Raw genomic sequence first — 24942 nt, 5'->3', positions numbered from 1 at the left:
TTTTCATCCCTGGCTTTGAAGATACAAAAAAAAAAAAAAAAAAGCAGTGGATGAAACTACTCAAATGTAAAGATATTTTGATCAGGCAGTTGTTGAATTTGTAAAGGGGGGCATAGTTGCACTTTAGAATATCATATACATGATTTGCTGAGGTGGGATTTTCTTTAAGACTGAAGTTACATATGTCAAAGGTGGTATTTTCTTAACAGCTAAAACTTTAAGAACCATGTTTAGAAACATCACAGCCCATCAAGTCCACTTGCTAAAGTATAATCAAGTTTGTGAGCTCTTCAGCAGCAAGTCTCCCAGCCGTAATGGGCAAACTGACTTGTGCTTTGTGTGTTTCCCACAGGAGGACACCCAGTAATCCCAATATCTCTGGCAAATTTAGAGATCAAAGAGGAGGATGATTTTGGGAAGGAGAGGAGGTGACAGCAACTCTGTCACTTTCCTTTAAACCTGAGCATCTGTTGCTATGGAAACCCCGGAGCTTGATGATGGGGCAACAGGAATTGTTCCCCTCCGTCCCGATGCCGCCGTGCTGGAAGCGCCGGACACCGGCTGCCAGCTCCCCCGGTGCCTACCCGAGCACATGCCCGATTTCTCCCCGGGGAGCGTTAATTCGCGGCCGCGGTTTTCCGGGTCCCCGCGCAAGGGCCACTCAAAGGCGGCGCAAGGGCCGCGGCGGCGGGGGTCGCCGGGCGCGCTCCCGGGCGCGCTCCCGCTTCGGGCCGGTCCGATCCCGGTCCCGACCCCGGCCCAACCCGGCCCGGCCGCCCCCGGCGCTGGGACCGGGGTTGTTTATCCCCGGCCGGTGCTGCCGGGAGCCACTTTGGGTGGATTTCCACTGAGGGGCGCTGAAGCACGTTTTAATGCAGCAAAAATGAATTAATACAAAAATAGTAAGAGACACAATTTACCGGATTCTTTTAAAAAGCGACAACAACAACCTCCCCAAACCCGCAATATTCCCCCACCCCCCCACCCCCTCCTCCCACCCTCCCCAGCCATGGGAAAGCGGGGTAAGGAGGAGGACGGGGTGGAGGGGACGGTGACGGGGCACTTGCCCGCTGTGCCGCGGCCGGCTGGGGCAGGGCAGCGCAGCGGAGGGGCTTCCCCGGCCGCCCCTCGCCCTTTCCCCGGGGCCGAGCCGCTCCGGACACACCGGCCTCCCCGCGCCCCTCCAGCTGCCGGTCCCGCCTCGCTCCTCCCCGCCTCGCCTTTCCTCTCCCCACCTCTTTTTCTCTCTCACGGCTGGCGATCAGGTGTCTGTTGCTCTTATTTTGGTTTTGGTGGTTTTTTTTCCAAGTTGTTTCCCCGGGAAAAAAAAAAAAATAGGAAGAAGAAAAACAAGGTGCCGAAAAGGAGATGATTGTAGAAGAGCCCTCCCTCCCCAGAAGAGCAACGTGCTTTGAATGAGGCTTCCCAGCCTCTTCCACTCCGTCTCACACACTCTGTCACTCTGCCTCTCGCTTGTGCACACTGTTGGTATGCGACCTCGGAGGCGACTGCTCCGCCACCTCTGCCTGGGGAGCCGCTGACAGCCAGCCATTGAGCCAGCCCCCCTTCCATTTTTTTTTTTCTCTCCTGCTTTTGCAAACACACGCACACCCCCAAAGCACATTTAATGCTGATCCACTCAGACGCCATTATCGGGGGTACGTCTTCGTGGAGTGTTTTGGTTCTTTTTTTTTCTTTTTTTTTTTTTTTTTTTTTCCTTCCCAACACTGGATGGTGCAGCATTCCCGGGGCCTGTGGTGTTACGGCTCGATTGCGTTTTATTATTTATTTATCTATCTTCTCTCCTCTCCCCCTCTATCACTCCTCCGTCTCTGCTCTCTCGATTCCCTCCCCCCCCCCCCCCCCCCCCCCTTCTCTCCGGGTGCCGGTGCAGAGGACCGGGGAGCAGGATCCCTCACTCTCCCTTCCCCTGATGTGGGACTGATCCTCGTCCGCGTGTAGCATGCTGTAGCCAAAAAAGAAGAAAGGAGGGGGAGAAAAAAAGGGAGAGGGAGAAGCGTCTCTCTTTCCCTCCCTCCCCCTCGTTTGCCGCGGATTGACTTCATGGCTTCACTGTACCAGCGGTTCAGCGGGAAGATCAACACCTCCCGCTCTTTCCCCGTTCCCCCCGAAGCGAGTCACCTCCTGGGCGCCCAGAGCACCGAGGAGGACGGCGCTGCCGGCAAGACCCCGCGTCCATTGCAACAGGAAAGCAGCCGGCCCCGCTTCCAGTACCAGCCGCGAAGTGACTGCGAGGAGGAGGATGTAAGCGCCGGTGGCGTTCGCGTTGGGCTGGGTCGGGTTTCGGGTGTGCCCCCTCTCCGCGCCCCCGTCCTGCCGGATGCCTCAGTGCCCCTCCAGGCTGGCGGCGATTTCTCGTGGTTTGTCCGCTCTTCCCAGCGGCTCTTTGCGCTCCTCTTCTTCGCCCGAAGTGCCGGGGATAGTACGGGACGGAGCCGAGCCGAGCCGGGGCTCGCTTGCCCCCGCGCTGCCCCCGCACCGCTCCCCGTTACCTGGCGGCTGGCGCGGCTCCCCGCTGGCGCGGAGCAGGGCTGGGGCGCGGGGGCAGCACGTTTGGAAATGGCAAGTGAAAGCTCCGGCCGTCTCCCTCCCAGCGAGGCGGCAGGGCTCCCCGCTCTTCCCCCCCCCCCCCCCCTTTTTTTTTTTTTTTTTTTTTATTGTTATTCCATGTTTCACCCGTTAACACACCCTGGGGCAGAAGCCTTCACCTTGTTCCTCCCTCCTGGCTTTCTCGTCAGCCTCCCCCCCAAGCTGGCAGCAGGGAAACTTTTTAACCCCTGAGCAGCCGTTTCTGCGTCTCCTTCCCTTCCCTGCCCGCCGCCCCGGGGTGAGCCTCCACGGGGAAGCGCAAACTTTGGCCGCGCACCTTGCGCTCCCGCGGTGCCTGCGAGAGCAGCGACTTCAAAGGGCGCATCTGCGTATTGCCTTAGTAACGAGTGACACCCCGGCCGCCGGCTCGCTGCCGCGCCTGATGGAGTTAAACTGGCTCGGGTCGATCGCGCCTAGTTCTCGCGGGGTGGGGGTGTGTGGGAAGAGTGGGTTCGGAAAGATTTGGAAAGCTGGGAGACTAAGGGCCGGCGGTAAATCAAACCTGGTGGCTCCCTATCGCCGGGTAGCCTTGGGTTTGCAGAGGGTTTGAATGTGTTTTGCCTCTGTAGAAGCACGCACAAGAGGAAGCAAATGGCTGCTGTTGGGAATAACGTTTGCGTCTGTTAAAAATACTTCTTGCCCGGGTGGGACGCGGTAGCTTTGCGGCAGGGATCGGCTCTGGCTCTGGGAGCCTTCCCAGGAAAGGCTTCCAGCCGGTCTGCCTCGCTCGGAGGAGAGAGTTGTCCTCGCAGGGAAACTTCCGCGGGTTGTCGTCGAATTCCCTGTGCCTTTCCCCGTCCTTTCGTAAAGACTTCCGCGGCCCGTAGAACAAGAGCGGTTTTGCAGCACCGAGGCAACAACCTAAACCTCCCCGAGGTGACTGCCACACTCAGCCCCGGGGGCCAGCGGTGACAGGACCCTGAATCAACCCTTGCCCGTGACCCCCTCACCGATCTCGGCACTGTTGCTCCTTGGCCCTGGCCAACTGCGGGAGGGGACCTCTCCCTATGCCCGATCGCCACCCGCTCCCCTTCCCCGGCGTGCCGGGGGACACGGGCCCCTTCCCGGCGCCTTGCCGGGCTGTAGGTGTCGCTGCCAGCCAGCGCAGTGCCGCCGCCGCGGGCTCGGCCCCAGCCGCCTCGGGGCTTGGCTGTTGTCATTTCGCTTTCCTGAACTGGGGGACGACACATATCTAGAGCCGCTTCTCTGATCACCAGAACCGCTGAGCCCGGCAGCAAAGGGCGCAGTTTAGCATGTGCGAGTGATTTATGCTGACAGGCTCCAAAACAATATTAATAACATTAAACTGCTAAAAGGAGAGGTTTGGGTGTGGGGATGTGTGCCTGTGTTTGGGTGGTTGGTTTTTTGGTGTTTTTTTTTTTTTTTTTTTTTTTTTTTTTTTTTTGTTGTTGTTGTTGTTCGTTTATTTGTGGGCTTTTTTCTCCCTTAGGGTTTGTGTGTGGCTGGACAGCACTGTTAGGCAGTGCCATCTGTAGAGGGACGGGTGCCTGCAATGAAGTGTGAAAAGCGTGGCCAGAAACAGGGCTTTGGTGTGACTTCTGAACGCACGTGGGCACTTTGGGTGAATTATGTTTCAAGGAGGCAACGTGCCTGAGAAAGCGCAGTGGGGCGGCGCGGGCAGTTCCCAGGTGCCCCCGTCCAACAGAGGCGGCGCTGGGGGTCGCCGGTAGAGGGTCGGTCAGGTCGGAAGGATGAAGACGTGACGAAGCCAGTAGAAATGGCCGTTAAAGCGTGTGCTGCGGGAGGAAGGGTCCTGCCCACGGGGAGCGTGGAGGCGGAGGGCAGGCGGGGCCGCCCGCCGTGCTGAGCGGGCCGGAGCGAGGCCGGCGGAGCTGCCCACGGTGCTGAACCCGCTCGGGACCGGCGGAGCTGCCCACGGTGCTGAACCCGCTCGGGACCGGCGGAGCTGCCCACGGTGCTGAACCCGCTCGGGACCGGCGGAGCTGCCCACGGTGCTGAACCCGCTCGGGACCGGCGCCGACCTGGTGGCAGCTTCTCTCGCCCTTGGCCGGGGAGAGATGGCTTTGTCTCCCGCCCCAGGACGAGGGAATGCAGGCCTGAGCATGAAATCCCCGAGGAACAGGGAAAAGCGAGGCAGGCAGCAGGCAAGGGCTATGGGCGCAGTGCAAGGAGAGCAGACAGCAGGCTGTTTGTGCAGGGTGCCAGGAGCATGTGCTGTAGCTTATCATGGGGCAGAGCTTAATGAGACGGTATTGAAAACCATTTTCGAAGGTGATTAGACTTTTATTTTCTTTTTTACACAAACACTTTAGCAGGGCTTTCATATTGTCTTTCATTTTTCTTCATTAATCTACTAGGAAAAGCTAGAGCTTAAACATCTAGAAACAAAGTTTTGTTGCTTGCCCACACACCAAAACAAACCTGAGAACGAGACTGTTCTAACTTTGTCATGTGATTAATAACCGGGAGAGAACTGAGGTTTTTTCATAGGGCACTGTTGATGACTTTCCCTATTGAAATATACATGCTGCATTCAGTACTGTATTTTTAAGCACCAGTACAGACCTCAATGCAGTACAAAACAGAGGGAAAGACAGGATCTTGCCTTTGAAGGTCACAGTATTGTTAGTAAGCATTTTGTCCACTGGAAGTACTATCGGTGGAAAAATACAAGATGAAACCTATATGAAGCTAAATAGGAAGCAGTAACTTGGTAATAAACAACATTTTAAACAAAGACAGTCATAATTTAATATGACAACTACTCACTTCACTTTGCAGCCACCATTGAGGCAGACTTGGGAACATTGGTTTTGTAACATGTAAGTGTAGCAAAGCAGAAGTAACAACAGTGTTGAAGTATTTTAACAAGTTTTTACTGTATTTCAAATTGTGGTAGGAATATGAGAAATACATAGAGTAGACCTAACTTGTGAGAAAAACTTGGGTTACATATTGCAAATTTTTCATGTTATTATTAGTTTGTGGAGACAGTCATGTTATTTATGGGAGGAGTAATGAGGAAACTAGGTCCTGTATAAATGACCTCAGAGACCACTTCCCAGTTGTCTCTGTGGCAGTATTGATGCTGAAGTTAATTATTGCAATAGCTGTAAACAAGGGTTTGATGGCATTTTTGCTTTGTTATGGGATAATATTTTTGCTACATTCAGTTAGATATGAGACAATTATCTGTGAAGAACTCTTAATAAAATCTAGTGTGGTGGTATAGCAGATTACAAAGAATTTTGGTAATTTGATTCTTCTTTTTAGATTAATGAGGTTAGCGCTTTCCATATTGTACTGCAGAAGGGGTTTTCTCCTAGATGTTGACTTGAGAATTTTTTCCCGTAAAATAGAGCTTCTTCATCTTTTCCAAGCTTTTTATTCTTTGGCATCACAGTGATTAATGAGTTTAATTTTTGCAGGCAACTGCCAGGAGGTGCTGAGTAAGATGTATCATGCTGATTGTGTATAACCCCGCTCCTTTTAATTACTGGGATGATAACAATGCATTAATCAGGTGCACAAGAAATTCAGCACTTTTCTGTAACACAGAATATGGATTTGCTTTGTAAGACACTGACTATACAGTGATCATCACAGCAGTCCCTTTTAAGTTAGATTTTGTATGGTAAGTTATGTGTTAAAAATATTGAACCCTCCACTGAAACTTCGTAAGACTTTTCTATATACACAGATGTGCACTGCATTCTACAGATTTAGTACTTAGCCAAAGCTTCTATTGGCTTTAATAGGAGACTTAACCATATAAAAATGGCCAGACCCAAAGTACAAGAGCTTTCGTTACTGTGGATATTCTTTCCATAACTGAATTCTGAATATTACTTTCTCTCCTGCATTTACTTAAAACGACATATGGCCATATATTATACTTTACTAGTTTTGCAATTGATTATTCAGAATTATTTACATTTTGAGAGGTTTTTCATTCATATATATATATAGTGATAATTTTTAAATGCCTCAGTAAAACTGTGTTTCCTGCTTGAATAAATTAAGGATTAAGTAAATCAAATATTATTTGTTAATAGATTGAGTCTGAGGAAGCGAGAACCAAAGCCATTAGTGTAAAAAAAAATTGTAATTTAGGATGTCAGACTTGCTCTTGCATGTAATTGAAAGTGTTAATTTTCAGTTCATTATTTGTCTAATGAGAAGAGGTATTGCCTCCTAGAAATGTATGTCAAGGAGAGTGTTTCAGAAAGGTTGGGGCCTGAGCTGCAGACAACAGGCATTTCAGAAATGATGTGGTCTTTTCCCAAAGAGATGTGTGGTGTGATTGTATAGAAGGGTTTGTAGTTCTGACAGGAATCATAATGATACTGTAAGATAAGTAATCAGAAGTCTATCTACAGATCCAAACTACTGTGCTTATTGACAGAAACTGCTGTCTGAGTCTCTAAGAATCTCCTCTTCTGCCTCTTCTTGGTGAGTTCTTGCATGCTGAACCCAGTTGTCCTACAGCCATGAAGCTGTAGTTAGCTGGGGATAGTTCTTTCAGTGGAATTAGTTAGGCCCTACTGACATTCTGTAAGCTCACATTTTGCAATTAATAAAAAGTACAACTTGCTTCCTTCAAAATAAATAGTTACAAACGTTATAAAAATAATGGGGTTTATTTGCATGGAGGTCCATCATATGTTTTGTGATTACTGAATAATGAACACTTTACTCTGGGGTGATATGTTTTTTATACTTTGCTTTATAGCTATATTTAGAAGTAAGCCACCTTATGATATTTACTTCCAGTTTAAAATCAGCCTCTGATTCTGCAGTCTTTACTAGCCATGATGATGCATACACTAAAAAAAATCTGCCAGAGAGAATGTATTTTTAAGTATTCAGGAATAACCGTGTGAAGAGGCTGAATCATCTTCCTAATAGTAGTGAACTGAACAATAAGTTGCGGTAGCTCATGTAGACTACTCAGCTCAAGTTATTTCTCCTGAGCTAGGGCTAGTAGCTCAAGTACAGAAAGAATACACTGAACCCAGGGGCAAAGGAGCTTGTGTTGGTTTCCAAGGGGCTTTCAGAGACTTAGGGTCTGGGAAGAATACCTATGAGTGTGTGCTGCTCTCTATTCCTCTGTATATTTTTGTTTCAGAAAAGGCCAGAAAGAAGACAGTTCTTAGGGCGTCCATCACAGCTTTGAAAATTATCTTTGGGAGTCAGATTTTGTCCCTTGAAATAAAAACCTTTACATTAATTTGGGCTAACATATTTATTCTTGTGATGGTTCAGCAAAATCTCCCATTAAAATTCATTAACTGCAAGTTGATTTTACTGGGATTTTTGCCTGGTATGCTGGATGCTTCCCACCCGGCACATTGCCATGATGTACGAGTATTTTCATCCTGTGACCAAGGGGTGGCAGTGTGTCTTGATTACACTGTTCCTGTAGAGCACTTGGCATTTCATTGCTTTTATGGTAAAGTACCAACAAACCATTTCTTTATGTACTCATACCTATGTGTGAGGGTTAGGTTCAATTCCTTATTGCTTTTTATAGATTTGATTGACCTAATTGCAGTTTTGTAACTCTCTTCTTCACCATCAGGGAGAAATATTTGTTTTCAAAGCTCATAAAAAAAATGGTTCAACAACCGTTTTAAATGGTCCCGTATTCAAGCATGGGAGAAGGAGAGGAGGAACAAATCTTTTTTTTTTCTGAGGGAATGTTTTTCTCTTTTCTCCCAAAGGAAAACAAAACCCTCCAGTCTTTTTCAAAAAAGCAGGTGCATTGTGATACAGTGTAGATTTTCAAACATACACGCAGATAATTCAGGTTTGTAAATTCAGGGTTTTTGAAAAGATATTTGTGATCAAACCCCAAAATATGTATTATAATCTGTTTCTTAATTAGGTGCATAAATACTCATTTTGGATCAGGTTCTTAGTCACTCATGCACCTTTGGTAAATGTTATCTCTATTCATTAAATTGCAGGTGTTTGGTAGAGTCTGTGCATTACCTTGCATGAAGAGATCTACGTGCCATGGTCTTTACTGCCGATATGTAACTAAAAATGAGAGCAAGACATGGGCATTGGGCACATGTATGTTTTGCAGCACATAGCAGTGTAGAAAGGAACAGAGGAAGAGTGTAGTGGTACAATGCAGTAAGGTGTTTTGAGGGGTGAATGGGCTGTGGGTTTTGTGTAGTGGAAACACGAGTACTTCACAACTTTTCCACCTGTAGAGTGTTTGGGAACCTTCATTTCCCACAATCAATGGGAGTTTTAGTTACTTCTCAGCTTTTAAGCACGTTAATTTAGAGATCTTTCATACTTTGCTTTGTTAAAGTAACACTTGAAAGTCATAAAGATTACAGCAAGGACTGACACAGTTTTTAAGCCTCAGGACACTTGTAATGTGGAGCCAGGGAGAGAAGAGCAGCAGGGTCTGACGCTCATCCACATTGTGAGAAGTAAGTTTAAGCAAAGCTAATGGAGTATGTGAGGTAATGTGTAGGTCATGTAAGGCTGATAGTGAGTCTCTGCTGATGAAATCTTACCAGACTTCCATTGAGCATATTTTGTAATTGCTTAGCACTGGTGTAGTGTAGATTATTTTCCTCTAAACGAGGTGCTTGTTGGTAGAGCTCTGCTGTTACATAGATTCTTCCATGAGCTGCTGTCTCTGTGCCTTCTGAAATGGCATTTAATGTTATTATCTTCACTTTGCAGGTGGAAAACCAGAGGCTGAGTTGACACACTGTCTCATAGTGCATCTCAGCTCTATGGCAGTGATGGTTTGCTGTGGCTCAGCTCTGTGAACTATTGCAGTTTCTGGTCCTGGGCCACCAGGGGCTTTAAGACTAAAAATTATTCCAGTTATCACCAAGGATATTCTTACAGGTGTAAAACTAATGGTGCAGTCCGACACATTTAAGTCATTGCTGTATCTAGCACTTGTTCGTGACAGTTTTCATGTGATGTTTCAAATGTCTGATGTTTTCCTTTAGCTGTTCGAGTGTTTAGAGTTTGCTTTGAGAGAAGAGAAATTTAAAGTATCCAAAAGGAAGGATAGGAGCATCTTAATACTTTCATTACATAATATTTCAGTGTGTGTGTGTGTTGGTTGGTTGGTTGGAGTTTTTTTTCCTGTGTTTGTCAATAGCATCTGCTCTAGCATTTCAAGTAGATTTCATTCTAGGCAGACCTCAAAAGCAAATGCAAATTTCTCCCGAGGCTTGCTATCTTGGACATACAGAGCTACATGAAATGGAAAAGCAGCAGTGGGAAATGCCTGGTAACCTCAGCTCTAGTCATACCATAGTGATTAATTCTAAAGTGTTTATGACAACAGTATGTATGTGTTCCTTATTTTCCATTAAAATGAGCTCCAACACTCTGTAAAAGAAAGTAGCTGTGGTATTTTGGTCAGAGGAGAAATGAAACCTATTGGAGACTGAGCAAATACAGATGTTACAGCAGTCTTCAAGTTGTAGATCTGAAGCCACCTGGTGAGCAGAGCCAGCAGGAGTTTTACACAGGATCCCTGGGCCTGCTGCTTTCCTCCCTTTCTGACAGATGCAGAGGGAGAATAATGCCCAGCATCTGGGCAGCAGCAGGGGCTTGTTACTGCTCTTTGTCCCTTCTCAAGGGTACAAGCAGTGGTTTGCAGAGCCCAGTCATGTAGAGTTTGTGTCTGTGAAGATGAACCCAAAAGTCCTGCAGTGCCTCTAGGTAAGGTGGACAAAAAAATACTTGTATTCGTAAGGGCAGCCTTTGGCAAAAGAAAAAGTATGAACTGCTGGCAGTAGCAAAACAGACATTTATGCTTGTGTCAGGGTCAGAGAAAAGCTGGTGGCAGCTGTTGCTGCTGGCAGGTAGGGTGGTATGAGAGGTGGCTCTGGGGCGGATGGCTCTTCCCATTTACTCCCTAGACCTCCCAGTACCTTAAAAGGAATAGAGGCTGCAAGCACAGCTCAGCCTTTCCTCTCTCCGTTTCTCCAGACCTACCTCGTAGGCGTAAAAACTCAGTTTGGTTTGCACTGCCAGGAAGCCATGAGTCAGTCCGTCCTCCCTGTCTAACAGGTGGCTGCTGGCAACCTTATCTCTCTCTGCCCTGGCGCCTAAAGATGGATCTCCCAGCAAAGACCTCAGATGGCTTCTCTCCAGCAGCTTCACAGTGACATGCCCTCTGGCATTGCAAAATGCAAGTTTCAGCTGCTGCCTGTCTCCCTTGCTCTTCTTTCAGGACAGGCAGGTCAGGTTATCTCATGTTCCAGCGGAACCAGGAAGCCTCAAGCAGAGAGGAAAGAGGGTGTTGGGATCTGCTTTAAATAGCACTTGACCTCTTGCATAAGAGACTGATTGTCCCAAGATAAGTTTATTGCATACACAGCTCTGAGATTTGCAGAGATTGCTCATGGGATTATGTTTCATGTGACTGTAGAATCCTATCTTTATTTGCTTGTAATTTATTGCTAAATCCCTCCTCATGTTTGTGGATAATCTATATTAAATGTGGTTTGTCTTTGTTTTGTTTTTTTTGGGTTTTTTTTTTGTATTTCCTTTAGGTGCTAGAAAAGAAAGGTAATACTTAAAAGGCCAAATATCTATTACACTGGTAATAGGGAAGCTGTAGAAATCAACAATGATGTTGCCATAGAGACATAAATGGTTTATAGTGAACTGAAGATTTCCACTTTTACTAGTCTTCCTGCTGGGCATACTGAATGTAAGCATGTTATTGATACAGTTCTTCTGTCTGTTCTATATTAACTTCTTTTTCTTTTTTTCTTTTTTTTTTTTTTTTTTTAATTTGGGTCTTTGTAGTCCCAGATACAAGTTAAGGCACCTGGAGAAAACACTAAATGCATTATATTGCTTCACAATGGTTCTCTAATAAAGTGGGTGCTGTTGAAGCAGCTTCATTGTATTGTGAACTGCAGTGCAAACAACATGTGTCAAAACACATACAGTGATTCATTGCAAACGAGTAATTAGTAAAGACTGATGTAGCCAAGGTTTAGGACCACAGTAACCTGATCTATTGTACTTGCCTTATTTACACTCTCTGTGTTTGGGTTCAGTGTGCTTGGAACAGGCTTCTTCAGGGAGTGGGTAATTGTCACAGATTTCTGGGCACATTTCTATACCTTCTGTTTGAGGTGACACAGATCTGTGGTACAGCACTGGAAAGACGGGTAGGAAACCTGCTGCATGACCTGCAGCTAGTTATTTATCCCTGTGGGGCAGGAACTGCATCTGTTGGCTACCATAAAAGAATCAAGGCTGTGACTTCATCTGTGGCTTCACTGTGGTGGTGCAGAATTAAATCATTTCTGCGTTCGGCCTAAAGCTTTGGGCTAAAAAGAACCCTTAGAAACATGAGATTATTAATTAGCAGTGTTGTCGTTAATTCTGACAGTGGCAACATTTATGGGAGCATTGCTAATAACCAAAACAGGCTTGTTTGTGCTTGTTTACAGTGGGCTAAAGGTCTCTTTCATTACAATGTTTCACAGGCAGTGCCAGGAGCTGATAATCACTATAATGCACATTTTTCTTTTAGCTAAGAAAAGCTAATAAGCATCTGTAGTTTTGAAAATGTCAGATTGAGCCAAAGTGCATGCAATTAGATAAGGATAATGTAGCTGATAATAAGAAGATACATGATGCTGGATGAGCAGTTATCAGACTATTGTGTTTTGGCTGCTGAAGTGCTGTGTGTCATATAAAAGAAAGTGGTTGTTGGTTGAAGGAAAACATGCCACAAGTTGTCAGAGATGGAAATGTGAGCTAATGTGGTAAAGTGACAAGTTTAGTCCTGAGGGAGTATAAACATGCATGTCAGTCTCTTGATAGATGGGAGGGTTGTCTGGGTTAAAAGTCATGTACTTGGGAAGGTGAGAAAGGCCACTGAGGGAAAAAAAAAAGAAAAAAAAAAAAGCAAAAAAAAAGCAGCAGCAAATGTGGAAAGGAAGATGGGCAGAATGGAGTCATTTGTGGTTGCTTTCTCTAAGTTTTTTTTCCCTGTTTTCAAAGACTGTCTTGTGTCTGTGATGTCTGGGCTACTCTGGCTGCTTTAGTGTGTTAAAACCTTTCTAAGATAACTTCTTTGCCCAAAAGGGGATACAGCCAGGATGCACTGATTAAGAGGCTGGATGTGAATTTTCAAGCAGTGTCCTCAGTTTAATTTGCCATTGGGGGAAAGAATGAAGCAGACTCTAAAAGCAAGAGAAAACAGCAAGAAGATGAAAACCAGACAGGGGACAATGAAGGGAAAGAAGAAAGAGGGAAGCTGAGATGCACAGAACTGGATGCCAGCTCTAATACTGGAAATGAAGAAATTTTGCTTCTGAAATGTTTTTTGCTATAGGGCAAAATATTTCTTGTGATTGACACAGAATATTCTGCGCTTACCCTTTCCTCCTACTTAGCGTAATCCAGGAACTAGCTCTGGGCCGAAAGGAAGGTTCTCCCAAACCTGGGTAAAGAGGATTTTTTTGTCTCATATTTTTTCCCAAAATGTCTTTCACACCTTTATCCCACCTCTGTTGAAATATTCTGATGTCCTCAGAGAGGAGAAGTTGGAAACCATTTCTCCCATATTTTGGTTCTATGATAAGTTTTACCAGTTTTTTTCTCTTTAGAATGCTGCAAGCATTACATATCTTTCTTAAATACTTGATAGAAAAGCTGCTTGTGTATAGTTTGCATCCTCTCTTCTGTAATTTCTTTAGGAAGATATTCTATAAATGCATAATTAGTGACCAATTGTTACAAGTGCTACAGCTGCAATCTCAGAAAAAAAAATGTATTATCCTTATTAAATGTTTGCATTGTGGATAAAAAATTCAAGGTATATTTTAGCACTTACAAAACATTGTCCATTTCTGTTTCATTTTACACCCTTTTTGGTGTAGCTTCAGCCTAGATTAACTGTTTGTATTACAGGGGTGCACAGAAGCATGTGTTTGATGGGTGTGTGTGGAGAGGTCTCAAGGACAATCTTCTTATACCCTCCGGTCTTCACCTTATGGATGGGAGCTGAGTTTCCCATGCTATCACCATTCCTGTGCTGCATGACATGATTGCACTTCTGTGTCTTTTCAGGCTGAGTCTTCAACTTTCCTGACCCTTCCCCATGATGTGTGGCTGCTCAGCTAGGAGATCTGTAACTGAAAAGCACATTTTTGATAGCCCTTTCTTCTTGCATTCAGTCATTCTGAAAGACTTCTCCATGTCTATCAATGTGGGTTTGAAAGAACGGAGTTCATGGCATGGGCTCAGGTCAGGTTTCTGGTAAGAAAGCTTTCAGAAAGCATCACTGTAACATTCGCTGTCTGGGGGCATTTAAGCTCAGGGTGGGTTGAAATTCTCTTCCTATGAATGTTCAGGGGAAGTCACTTAGCACATTCCCAGGACACAAATTCACAGCATGTGTAAACTTGGCCAAAAGGATTACTTTTGTCATATTTTTTTGTTTGTTTTGTTTTGTTTTTACAATTTGGTCAATAGAAAATTATGTGCTCCTTAATAAGCTGTTCTTCCCCAGACCTTCGGCAAGCTTCATGTTAGAGGAGAGGAAGAAGAGAGGAGATCAGCTGTCTCCTCTCATGTTGGGTCATGAGGGAATACTGTCTTTCACAGATACAAGGATGTTCATAGCAACTGCACAGCTCTGTGGTGGCTCTCTCCTCTTTGGATGAGCTAGAAAGAAGGGCCTCATGGGACTGGAAAGAGAAGGTTAAGAGCAAGGTCAAAGTCAGTTTAATTCCATTCTGTAAATCTGCATGTGAAATTCCTCAAATTACAGCCATGTTCCTTCAGTGTTTCTTCCTGTCTGTGCTAAACTGAAGCAATTCTGGAAGTGGGTTTTTGGCAGATAGCACAGAGCTATCGGGCTGGAAAGATATGTGAGAATGCCATAGTCAGCTTTTTAACTGTGCAATTTAGTATAAAATGTAGGGAGCCGCAATGTGAATCAGAGGATTGAATTTGCTCTAAAAGTTCCACAAAAGGCTCCTCTTTTGCTGAAGACAGATTGTGTCAGTCCAACCTGAAAAACTGTAATTTAATTTGAAAGCACCGTTCTGCATTCCTCTCACCTGATCTCGATTGGTGACAAGCCATAAAATTTCTCTGTGGTCCGCTGGAGTTCAATAGATGAGAATTTCCTAACTTCATAAAATGATTAAAAGCACTCCAAATGTATATTATTAACAAGGCTTCTGTGAGGCAACTTAATCAGGTTCAGGTGTCTTTATGAAAGGCTTGGTGAGCATTGTTTGAATGGCAGATTGCTGAGCGAGGTATTAATTGGGGAGAAGACTAATAAGATGTCAGGCTTTAAGCTTAAAGGATAGGACATGTGTATGACAGATTTTTCCTGTTTGACACAATGTTGTGTAGATTAGTTGTACAAAGATCAACATCTCTAGCAGCAATAAGTGATATCTGTGTGGCTGATTTGGGCAGTAGCCCACTCCTGTGTTTTTCTTTAACCCAGTGCCTTGGACAGCACTGGAAGGCAGAAAGAAGATTGGGTTTATGTGTACTGCCTGTATCTCATCTAGAAAACTCATCTTCTCCAGCGTGCTGTATCATAAACCAAAAACCAAATCCGCTTTCATCAAATGTTTTAAGTGATGGACCATTTCAGGACAGTTCTGTTCTGTTCAAGGCATTTCTACAAAGAGAAGAATGATTGATCGACTCACTGCAAAATGCATGTTGGGCATTACGGACGGCCTTCCCTCTCTCCCTTTCCCCCTTTCATGCAGGCTGGCTGTGACTTTCCAGACAAGACAATGTGATTATTTCTATATTATTTTTCTGTTCCATTTTTTTCCATGAACGCTAGGAAGAGGCTTATTAAGGAGTGAATGGGAAACCAGAGCCTCTTAAAATTGGTTTGAAATCCCACAATTTCTAAGATTGGATGAAGAAATCTAGTGGCTGATTTTAGACAAATGAGTTATTTGGGAGTTTGTCTATTGACATTGTGAAACTTCCTGATGAAATCTTAGAATAAAAATCTGTCATAGGGCTTTCTTCTCTGTTCTTCCCTTGGAGCTCAGAGCACTCCAGCAAGGTACTATACCAAAATCTGTTCTTTACTTCATAGTGATGTAATCTTCAGTTTCTAAATGTAAATTCATGTGCTTGCTAAGAGCCAAAGAGGCTTTTTATACTTAATGGGTCTTATCTCTTATGAAAGCAGGAGATTAGAATTTTCTATGACTTTGGTAATGGTGGAAATGGAGAATCTATGCATCCTCAGGATATCTATTAGCAGAAAGTTTTATTGTCGGACCCAGGCATTCCCAGCATTTTTCTTGGTCAGCTTCAGTAATCACTGCTTCTCATTTATTCAGGTCAATAGGCCCTTCTCTGGGGGACAATAAAGTTTTTTAAGATGAAGGGTATTGTTGGAATATGAATAGATGGCTGTAATCTGGTCATAAATTGGGTTAGGCTGGAAAGATCTTGAACACTGAAGTATTGGAAGAGCACGCAAAGATAAAAGTAATATTTAGCTTTAAGACAGACCTCAGTAACTCTATTTTTATGGGATTGCATACCTGCCCTTGGAACCAGAGAAAACATAAGGTCCCCTTTTACAACTAAATGTATTGAAATTTTGCATGCAGCCAGTGAAGACATCACTGCCTCCAGCTAGGTAACAGGAACTTCAGGTTTAATTATGCAGGCTAAACATCTTTTCAAAGAATATCCTGAAGGGTTAAAGTTTATTATACTCAGTGGGTTTTTTTGGGGGAAAAAAAAAAAGCAAAATGTATTATACAGGGCTGAATCCATCCTTTGCACATATTTTTAAGATTGTTCGGTCAGGTTTATTCAAGAGTCCCTGGGCTGCTGCATTGCTGCATTTTAAACAAATTGTGTCAGGTATACCAGGTATATGATATTTCTCTAAGGGTTTCTAGCTACCTCCCCTGTAGGCCAAACACTTTTCCATTTCAAGAGGCAAGATGTTAAGATGTCTGCCACTACAAGGGCAGCAGCATCTATAGGCATTTAAATTGCAGATGGTCTGTGTGGGTAAATCTAATTCATAGCAGTTCTTTTCCCCTTATTGTTGTAGCATTGTTTCGCCAAAGTGCTTTGTTCTAATGTTTCTGCACAGTCCCAGAGTCCTTTACAGACAGTATCTTTGCTTATCTTCATAACAATGACAGATTGCAAAGGAAATTCTATAGCTGAGAAGCTATGGAAGAATATCAGACAGTTTGTTTTGTGTTATAGGACCACTATAGTGTAATCTGAATGCAATGATCTCCAAATTATATGAGTTGCAGGTTTGGATATCTAAAGAGAATTTAGTAGCTCAACAGATCCAAATGATTGAGAAAACTAGCTCAGAGTTTGAACAACCTTACTGGATGTTTCCCTTTTTAAACATAAATTATCCCTAGGCCGCAAGAGCAGTGCTGTTTGTGTGACAAAATTGCCCAGTTTATGTAAGCATCTAAGTCTTACATAAGTGTAAGCATCAGTCTCTCTGTGAATCAGAAACAGGCAGAGCAGGAGTTCATTTCACCTAGGAACACACCTGGTGCCCTTCAATAGCTCATTGTATTATGTAGGTTCAGAGTGGGCTTAACATACATTGGAAGGTCTGAGTCCCTTATAAAACACCAATTATTTTAGGAACTGTGCCTGGAGGAGGCAAAACTGCCCACTTGCTACATGATGCTCTAACAGCTGTGGCATTCATCTAGTGAAAAGTCTGGGTTTGGTTCTCAGCCTTGCTCAAAACCCCGTCTCCCAGGATGAGTTCTTGGCTGTTGCTGCAGACTCAGAAGGGTTCTCCTGTCTCTTGTCCTTTCTGAACACAGGAGAGACAGGTGAGTTGGAAAGGAAACTGAGGGAAAGCAACCGTGGTGGTAGGAAGAGCTCTGAGATGTAGGGCTCTGTTCCTTAGCAGATGGTAAGTGTAAGAAAAAGGGGGTACCACAGCTGCTGGGCAATTCCTGTTAGCTTCTTCCCCTCAGTACCCCTAATGCTCATTTTTCAAGCTCACAGTGGGCTCAGAATGTTGACAATTAGGAACAGCTTGAAAGCAGCTGTGTCCTTTACTGAATCTGGCCCTGAGCAATTTTTAAATTTTGACCTACGGCACAGACTTGTTTAAAACTAATGCAGCCACTTCAAATAAAGCGATGAGAAGCATACGTATGAAGATATTTAATGTAGCAAGACTAGGGCAGCAAATTTCTTTCTGACTATTCCAGCATTGACTGAGAAGAAGGGCCTCTTCCTTTTTGGACAATGCAGGAGTGGAGCACCAGATGTGGTGCTTTCTGAAATGGAGGCTGAGGGAGAGGTGGTGATGCTATATCAGTGCAGTTAAGAGGCAAGGGGTGGAGATGACAGTTTCTCACAAGTGTGGAGAAGTGATTTTGGTGCATAGGACAGCAGGTATGTTGATGTGGTGGGAATCACCAAAGTAATCTCCAGTTATCTCATCCCAGCAGCAAAGGGAAAGCATGCTGCACATGAGCAGTAAGTCAGCAAACACCATGGCTGTAGCACATGACTGGGAGTTAGAAGGCTGGCTTCTGTTCTTCTATGCCACTTAATTTTTCCGGAGCTATTAAATCCCTGTATAGTATTGGGCCGATTTTTCAGAAGATTTTGGTTATGCAATAAAAGCCATCTGATATTGTTTCTACACTGCTCTTAAGATGAAACATTTATATTATATCCTATAATCTTACTCCTGCTTTCTATTCTTGATGGTTTTTCTAAGCCCTGGGCTAAAAGGCATTGTGAAAGAAATGATTCGCCCAACAAAACGTCCAAACTCTGAAGCACTAAAACCCCTGCCTTTTTTTTTTTTTGCTTCTCAAGAAAGCAAAGATCAAGCGGTACAGCTTATACTGCTTGAAAGTGCTAATATATGTTGAAGACTCAGGGTTTTAGTTTCACATGCCACCAAACACACAGTTGATGTAGATCAGTGCCTCCCCAGGGCCATGTCTGCCCAAGGGATAAGCTTCCCTCACGCCAAGGCTGTATGTGCCCAGCCCGGTGGGGTACTCCTGTGGAAGAGCTGAGGGTGCTGCAAGCACTGTGTTGTGCTGATGCAGTGCCAGCTTTCAGCTGCTGCTCATTCATATTAGTCAGAACTAATTTAACTACCAATTACTCACATGCCTGTGAACTTCCAGTTGCTGATAGAGGTTTTTCAGGGCTCCTTTATATATCTTTGCACGTTATTACAGTATGCATCAGAGAAATCATCAGCACATCAAGCACTCAAAAGATAGGGACAGTGCTGGACTTAAAGTTTCTGGCGAATCTCTTCATTCAACTTTTTCTTGTATTCATTACTCTAGTTTCCTCATGTGTCTTATGTTAGTCTTTAATTAAATGATCGCATGTCATCGTGGGTTTTTTTGCACAGGACCCCTCTTCCCATGCTCACAGTGGTTTAATGAAAAGCTCTTCAACGTTTCATTTTCCTCCCCATTGTTTAATGTATAGCCCTAGGCCTTAATCTGCACTCTCTTCAGATGCTGTTTAATTTTCTCGTGGGCTCTTCTCTAGCATTTACTGCCACAGTATTTGAATGCGTCTCAAAACCCAGTGAATTTGTTTTCACAGGATGGCTGCTGAACACGAGGAGGGGTTTAATTCCCATTCCATAGATAGCAAATTGAGGAACAATTGTTAATGTGTCAAGAATACCATGATGTGGGGACTATTTTTATTGGAGTCCTAAACACAAGTCAGTGACCTCAGTGATAATGCAGACCCTCAGCATTTCTACAAATAGTATCAGAAGTCCCAGAGGTGAACGTTTGTGAAATAACACTGTAGTGCTCACTTAGCAGAATCCAGCTTAAATGTTTTGCCCAGCATCACAGGATCTGGTTGTACAAGATACAGGGAAATCACCTGTGTTTTCAGGGTGTCAGTTCACTTGCTTAGTCACGAAGCTGTCCTTCCTCTTTCCTTCCAGATCAGTGCTTCATTTACTGCATGCTGTTTCTTTTCAGTCATGTGTATCACTGTGGGCCTTACTAATTCCCTCATGAGGTTGACGGCTTTTGTAGCAGAAATACCTGTGTGCTTGAAGACAAGGCTGAGTTAAGATTACATTAGACTACATCAGTTCTATGTAGACGCTCAATATTGTGCCATACTTAGTTTTAAAGCAAGACTTGTAGGGTGAAGTAACATCTTTTATTAGGGTAACTGGTCCTGTGGGTATACAAACTTTCAAGCCCTTCAGATTTGAAGTTATTCCTCTTACTTTGGTTGACTTAATGACACGTCTTCCTCCAAATCCTGTCTCTTTTGTGTCCTCAGACCACTGAAGCAGCCCCATCTTAAAAAAGCAAGCAGGAAAACAAGAGATGACGTTATATGACAGCGAGTGGAGTCCCCAGTGATTCATCAGTAGGTTAGAAGTAGGAGATTGTGGCCACAGACCATTAACAGAGTAACTTGAGAATAGTTTTGTTCTCATCCTTGCTAAGAATCAGCTGTTGCGGGGAAATAGGTCCATCTTTTCTCTCTGGTTTCATAGCTGTCAGGACACTGGACATACATAGTGATATTGGGAATGCTGAATTCTTTTCTAATAATAGCAGATTTCTAATAATAGCAAAGGTCATACTTTTGTAATTTCTACTTGACTTACTAGGAAATTAGATCAACTGTCTCTGGCACATTTCCACTCTCTGTTCCTCTTTTGTATGCATCTGTCTGTCTTTTGTATTGTACTTTAACAATAAATTATTTCTGGTAGAACTTACCTTACTGTTGGTATTCATAAAGTTCCTAGCACAGAGAGAATGAATGAGCTGTAATCTTTTTCCAAACTGTGTAATTTCAGTTTTCTTGAAACCAGCATGGTTGTCCTGACTTTATGGACATTTTTGGCAATAAAAATTTAAGACTAAATTAAAAAAAGGAGAAGGGAGTTACAGCAATCTGCCCAGATGGGTGAAATAATCTTTCAGAATGTTTCCTAATCACCAAGACACAGGGTTTTATGGATCTGCCTTATAGAAGCCATACCACCTTGTAGAGATAATTAAACATTCCCAGTAGCAAAGTTTTAAACCCAAGTATCCAATTTCCCAAGAAAGTGTTAGACCCCGTGGTAGAAAACTGTTACTGTTCTCTGACCTACATAATAATTTAAGTATTCCATGCAAAGCGGATCAGCTTATGTTGAAAAGGACAGTATCCTCTCACAGCACAGTTCCAAAATCTTTAGCCTGAAATATGCAACAGTGAAATTCCAGAACGTCCAGCGGTAGAGCAAAAACAAATAAGCTGAAAGAAGCAGTATGCGTGAAAACATAGAGTACAACTAGTTTTTCATGATTTTTCTTGTTCTCATGCATGCTATTCTGGAATTTCATATTATTCTAGGTGTTACTGCACACAGTTTATTTCTGCTGAAGCATTTTGAGACACATTTATCTTTTGTATCTTCAGTGTTTTTATTCCTGAGAAAGACTAATTGAAATCTGTCTCCCATTCATCGTCCTGCTCTGTGGGATATCACATTTGAGTTAAGTTTAGAGAGAACTTCAGAGCTGATGTAACATACCTAGAGAATTTACTTACTTTTAATAAAACAGAGCATCCTTAGGGTTTTCAAACAGTTCCTGGAGGAGTTAATAGGAGGAAATGTTCATCATTGCTTAATGGAAAACAATAGTCCTCCTGCTAAGAAAGAAATGCAGCACTGCAAGATCAGGTTTTTTTATTAGTATTATTTTTATTGTTTCACATGATGAAAGAGCTGCTTCCAAATTCTCTGAGGCTGGAGAAGCTTCATGTACCTGGAAAAGAGAAATCTTCCTGTGTCTTGACTGGCTTAATGGACTACATTTGAGGGGAGAAATTAAAAGAAAGAAATGCACGAATGAATGCAGAAGGAATTATTCCTGTGTGTGGTCTGAGGATCTAAATGTCTTTTGGGAACAAGATTTGCATAGAGTTGGCTGCAAGAGGAAAACAAGTTTGAAATGTGGTTTGTTTGGAAGAAAGCTCAGTAAGGGTGATATTCCTGAGACTGTTAAGAAGTCATTCTGGAAAGAAAGTTCAATTTTAGTTTGTGGCCTGTTAATATTTAGTAGTTTGTGTTCAGGAAAAATAAATTGGGGATTTAAGATCAAACAGAACAGTATTTGGTGCTGTGTCCTATGCCAAAAGAGTAGTTCTGAAATACCCGGAGAAATAAAGTAGATGTATTCACTCTTTACCATAATTATGTTGCTTTGTCTCATCCTCAGGTCGCAACATTCTGCTGCGTTAGAACTATGCTTTTGGGTGTGGATACCAAACCAGCAAAGAAGCTGGTAGCTGTGAGAGCACCAGACAGCAGTCAGTATTCCCCAGTCATCCTGAGCTCCGGTGTCAGAAAGGCGTTTGCTGCATTGCTGGAAAAGTGCAGGCATATTCAATGCAGACAAGGGCAGCTTGCCTGCCTGATGTATGGAATGAGCTTGCACCTGCCTGATAAGAAAGAAATCACAGAGTTTAGGTGCATGAGCTGTTAAGTGGCAGTTCTCAGGCAATGAGTGCCCTGTAAAGGCTAAACTAATCCAAATGACCTTACATTTGCCATGGACTAAGAGTATGCCTAAAGAAAGTTACTGCAAGTGATAGTTATGTTGCTTGCTGCAGCTTGCCTGTTTGCATCTGAGCCCCAAGGAGCATTCCATCCTTTGGAGACAGCCTGTTTGTGCCTTGCCCAGTGGAGTCTTGATCTGTGAGTGGCACTATGACAATATAGTGATGGACTGATCAGTGTGAGTGAGAGCTATCTGCTGTGCCACTGCAAATCTCAGATTATACTTGTGAGCTTCACTTGAATTTTGAGTGCATAAAGCCATCAGTATCCCTGCCCCTATCCTATCCATCTCATTCCATGCTTCCTAACTACCAATGAAGTATTGCTTTAACCTGCCACTAGTTTGGGAACTGTATTTCTCATTTTCCCTGAGACTGGTAGGAGTCTCTCATCTCCTCTGCAGATAACCAGCTCATACTCTTTCTACACCTTCCCAGAACAACCATCTGGATATCCCTTGGCTGATTATATCTAAGGATTTCTCCTTCACCCAAAACTCATAAGGATACTTTACTGGCATGACAATTCATCATGCCGACCTAGACTGGACTGTAATAAATTAAGAAATGGTGCACTTAATACAGATGTGTTTATCTACTAGACAGTTAAAGTCATTGCAATCATCTAGTCTGTTGTGGTCTTCTGGTAGCTCACAGGTCAGATGTGGTCCATGGGTCCATCCATCTCTTCTAGCCTGGTGAAGTCAATAGGCAAGCGCTTGCTCAGGCACTGCTGCACTTCCTTTGCTTATGGAATAAGGGGAGCTGCTGCTGCCAGGGCTTTGTGGCAGATGCTGGTGGAGCCAGAATCGTGTCTCATCCTGTTCAGGGTGGTCCAGCAATGCATGGAGTATCAGTGCTGGTTGTGGCTGAAAGGCATCTTCAAAACTGTAAAGCGCTACATGAGGTTGAATTGATCTGAAGTTGTCTGACTGACAGTTGACTGCAGAACTGTTTGAGATAGAGTGTAATCAAACAAAAATACCCAGTCTGATCTGAGCATGCCCTGGTGACAGAGAATCCATCAAGGTGTTTAAGTCATGCAGTCATTAATGACTTTGCTCTTAACTGTGTGCCTCATTTTTCACCTGAAATTGTCTGAATTTGTCTGGCTTCAGATTTCAGGCATTGATCTCTGCTGAGAGGCTGAAAAACTTTCTATCATTCGAAATACATGGTAGGGGAAGAAACTGGTGCTTGATAAATGTGGGTCTGTGCTAATGTCACTTCCTTTTTTTCACTTCTTTTTCTACCTTTGACTTTGAATGTCAGAAAAAAACCCTTGACTTGCTTCTGCAAAGGTTTGGAATGGAATTACTGCAACTGTGGGGCCAGAACTGCAACTCCTGTAGGCGCAGCCGTGTCTGGTAACAGGCTAATTTGACTGGGTACTGTTAGGAGTTTAGTCCTGGCAGCACAAACCTCACTTGTGGGCTCCTTATGGCTGTCAGAGACAAGTTTGTGTTTGCATGGCCAACCTTGCTGAACTTGCTGCTGGGACTTAACTGCTCTAGGGATCTGAACTTGCTAGAATAAAGGGAGTGTGGGCTGCAGTCTCCTATCAGTAGGTATGAAGATATACTGTGTTTCTTAATTTCTTTCTCCCTGATCGGTATCTCTTGTCATGAAATTCAAATTAATTTTTACCACTTAGGAGTCAGCAAATTGTCTGTTTATTGTCTATGGGACAGATCAGAATAGAAATTCTGTGGAATGATATTACTGAAGTTTTAATAAACAAGCACACTTCTGCTAGTGTCTGTCTTTCGTAGTTTTAACAGAAAACAAAGGTTTAGAAAGTACCACTCTTTAAAATCAGGATAAAACATGTTACAAATAATAATTTGCTTGAACATTAAAGTCTGGCTATGTGAAAGAACTGAGCTCTGCAGGGCTTTGGCATTTAAATATCTCTGTGGAACTGGCCTAGAATCCTGCACCTTGGGCACCAAAATGATAGTTTTGTGGCTTCTGTGTGCAGACCCCAAATGACATTCAAGAACAAAAGGAACAAAAAGGGGGAGAAGTATCAGTAAGGAGGGGAACAGCCAGTTCTGTTGCCCCAAATATACTGTAGGTATATGATGAAACACAGCAGCCTACTGTGAGACAAAATCAGAAGCAAAAATACAGTAATGGTGGCAAAAGGACTAAGAGACTAGGCTGGGAATATGTACAGAAAACATCTTGACAAGATCCAGTACTGATGCAGAGGGAGAGATTAATTTCTCCTTCCCGTTGAGGGGGTATACGGGTAGATGGTAAGCTAACCTGGATAACTTTGGGCATGGCTGAACTGAAATTCATAGCTGCTGGAGAACCTGATTTGCAGAGATCTGATGCTTCACCAGATGCATCTGCAGGTCCTCAGCTCTGCAGCTAACGCTGGTTTTCCTGATGTGCTTAGGTCTGCTTTTTAAACAGATGCTTCACAGGATGGCCCTGAAGTTACTCCACTGGGCAGAACATTTTCCATCTTAAGTTGTTAACACAGTTGAAGTCATGAGGAGAGAGATGAGATCAAGGATGTTATCTCCTATCTTTCCAGAGCAGGCTTTTCTCCATAATACATTGTTGTGTTTGTCCATTTTGACTTTAAATTATTCAAACTATGGGCATCCCTGAAGTAACCTGTTTTGTAACCTGAATCTCAATGAGCCCCTCGGTTCACAGAACAAACCCTGCTGCATGCCTCCAAGAGCTGTGTGTGCTGACTTGGGATGGGCTGTAGACCATAAATCGTACATGGCC

At 43.8% G+C, this 24942-nt stretch overlaps 1 protein-coding gene across 1 annotated transcript in view; it reads left to right on the top strand.

Annotated features, from left to right (window-relative positions):
• Nucleotides 1-1860: 1860 nt before the first annotated feature.
• The window catches only part of DPP6 (dipeptidyl peptidase like 6), a 423216-nt gene continuing 400134 nt past the window's right edge, over nt 1861-24942 (top strand). Inside the window, exon 1 of the mRNA XM_040592220.1 lies at nt 1861-2265. Within this exon, the coding sequence (XP_040448154.1) occupies nt 2065-2265 (201 nt within the window). The 5' untranslated portion in view covers nt 1861-2064. The remainder of the gene's footprint in view (nt 2266-24942) is intronic.

The sequence above is a fragment of the Falco naumanni genome, chromosome 4, assembly GCF_017639655.2.
Source record: "Falco naumanni isolate bFalNau1 chromosome 4, bFalNau1.pat, whole genome shotgun sequence".
Taxonomy (NCBI): Eukaryota; Metazoa; Chordata; class Aves; order Falconiformes; family Falconidae; genus Falco; species Falco naumanni.
Note: the sequence above shows the minus strand (reverse complement) of the source record. Positions and strands in the feature narration are given on the sequence as shown.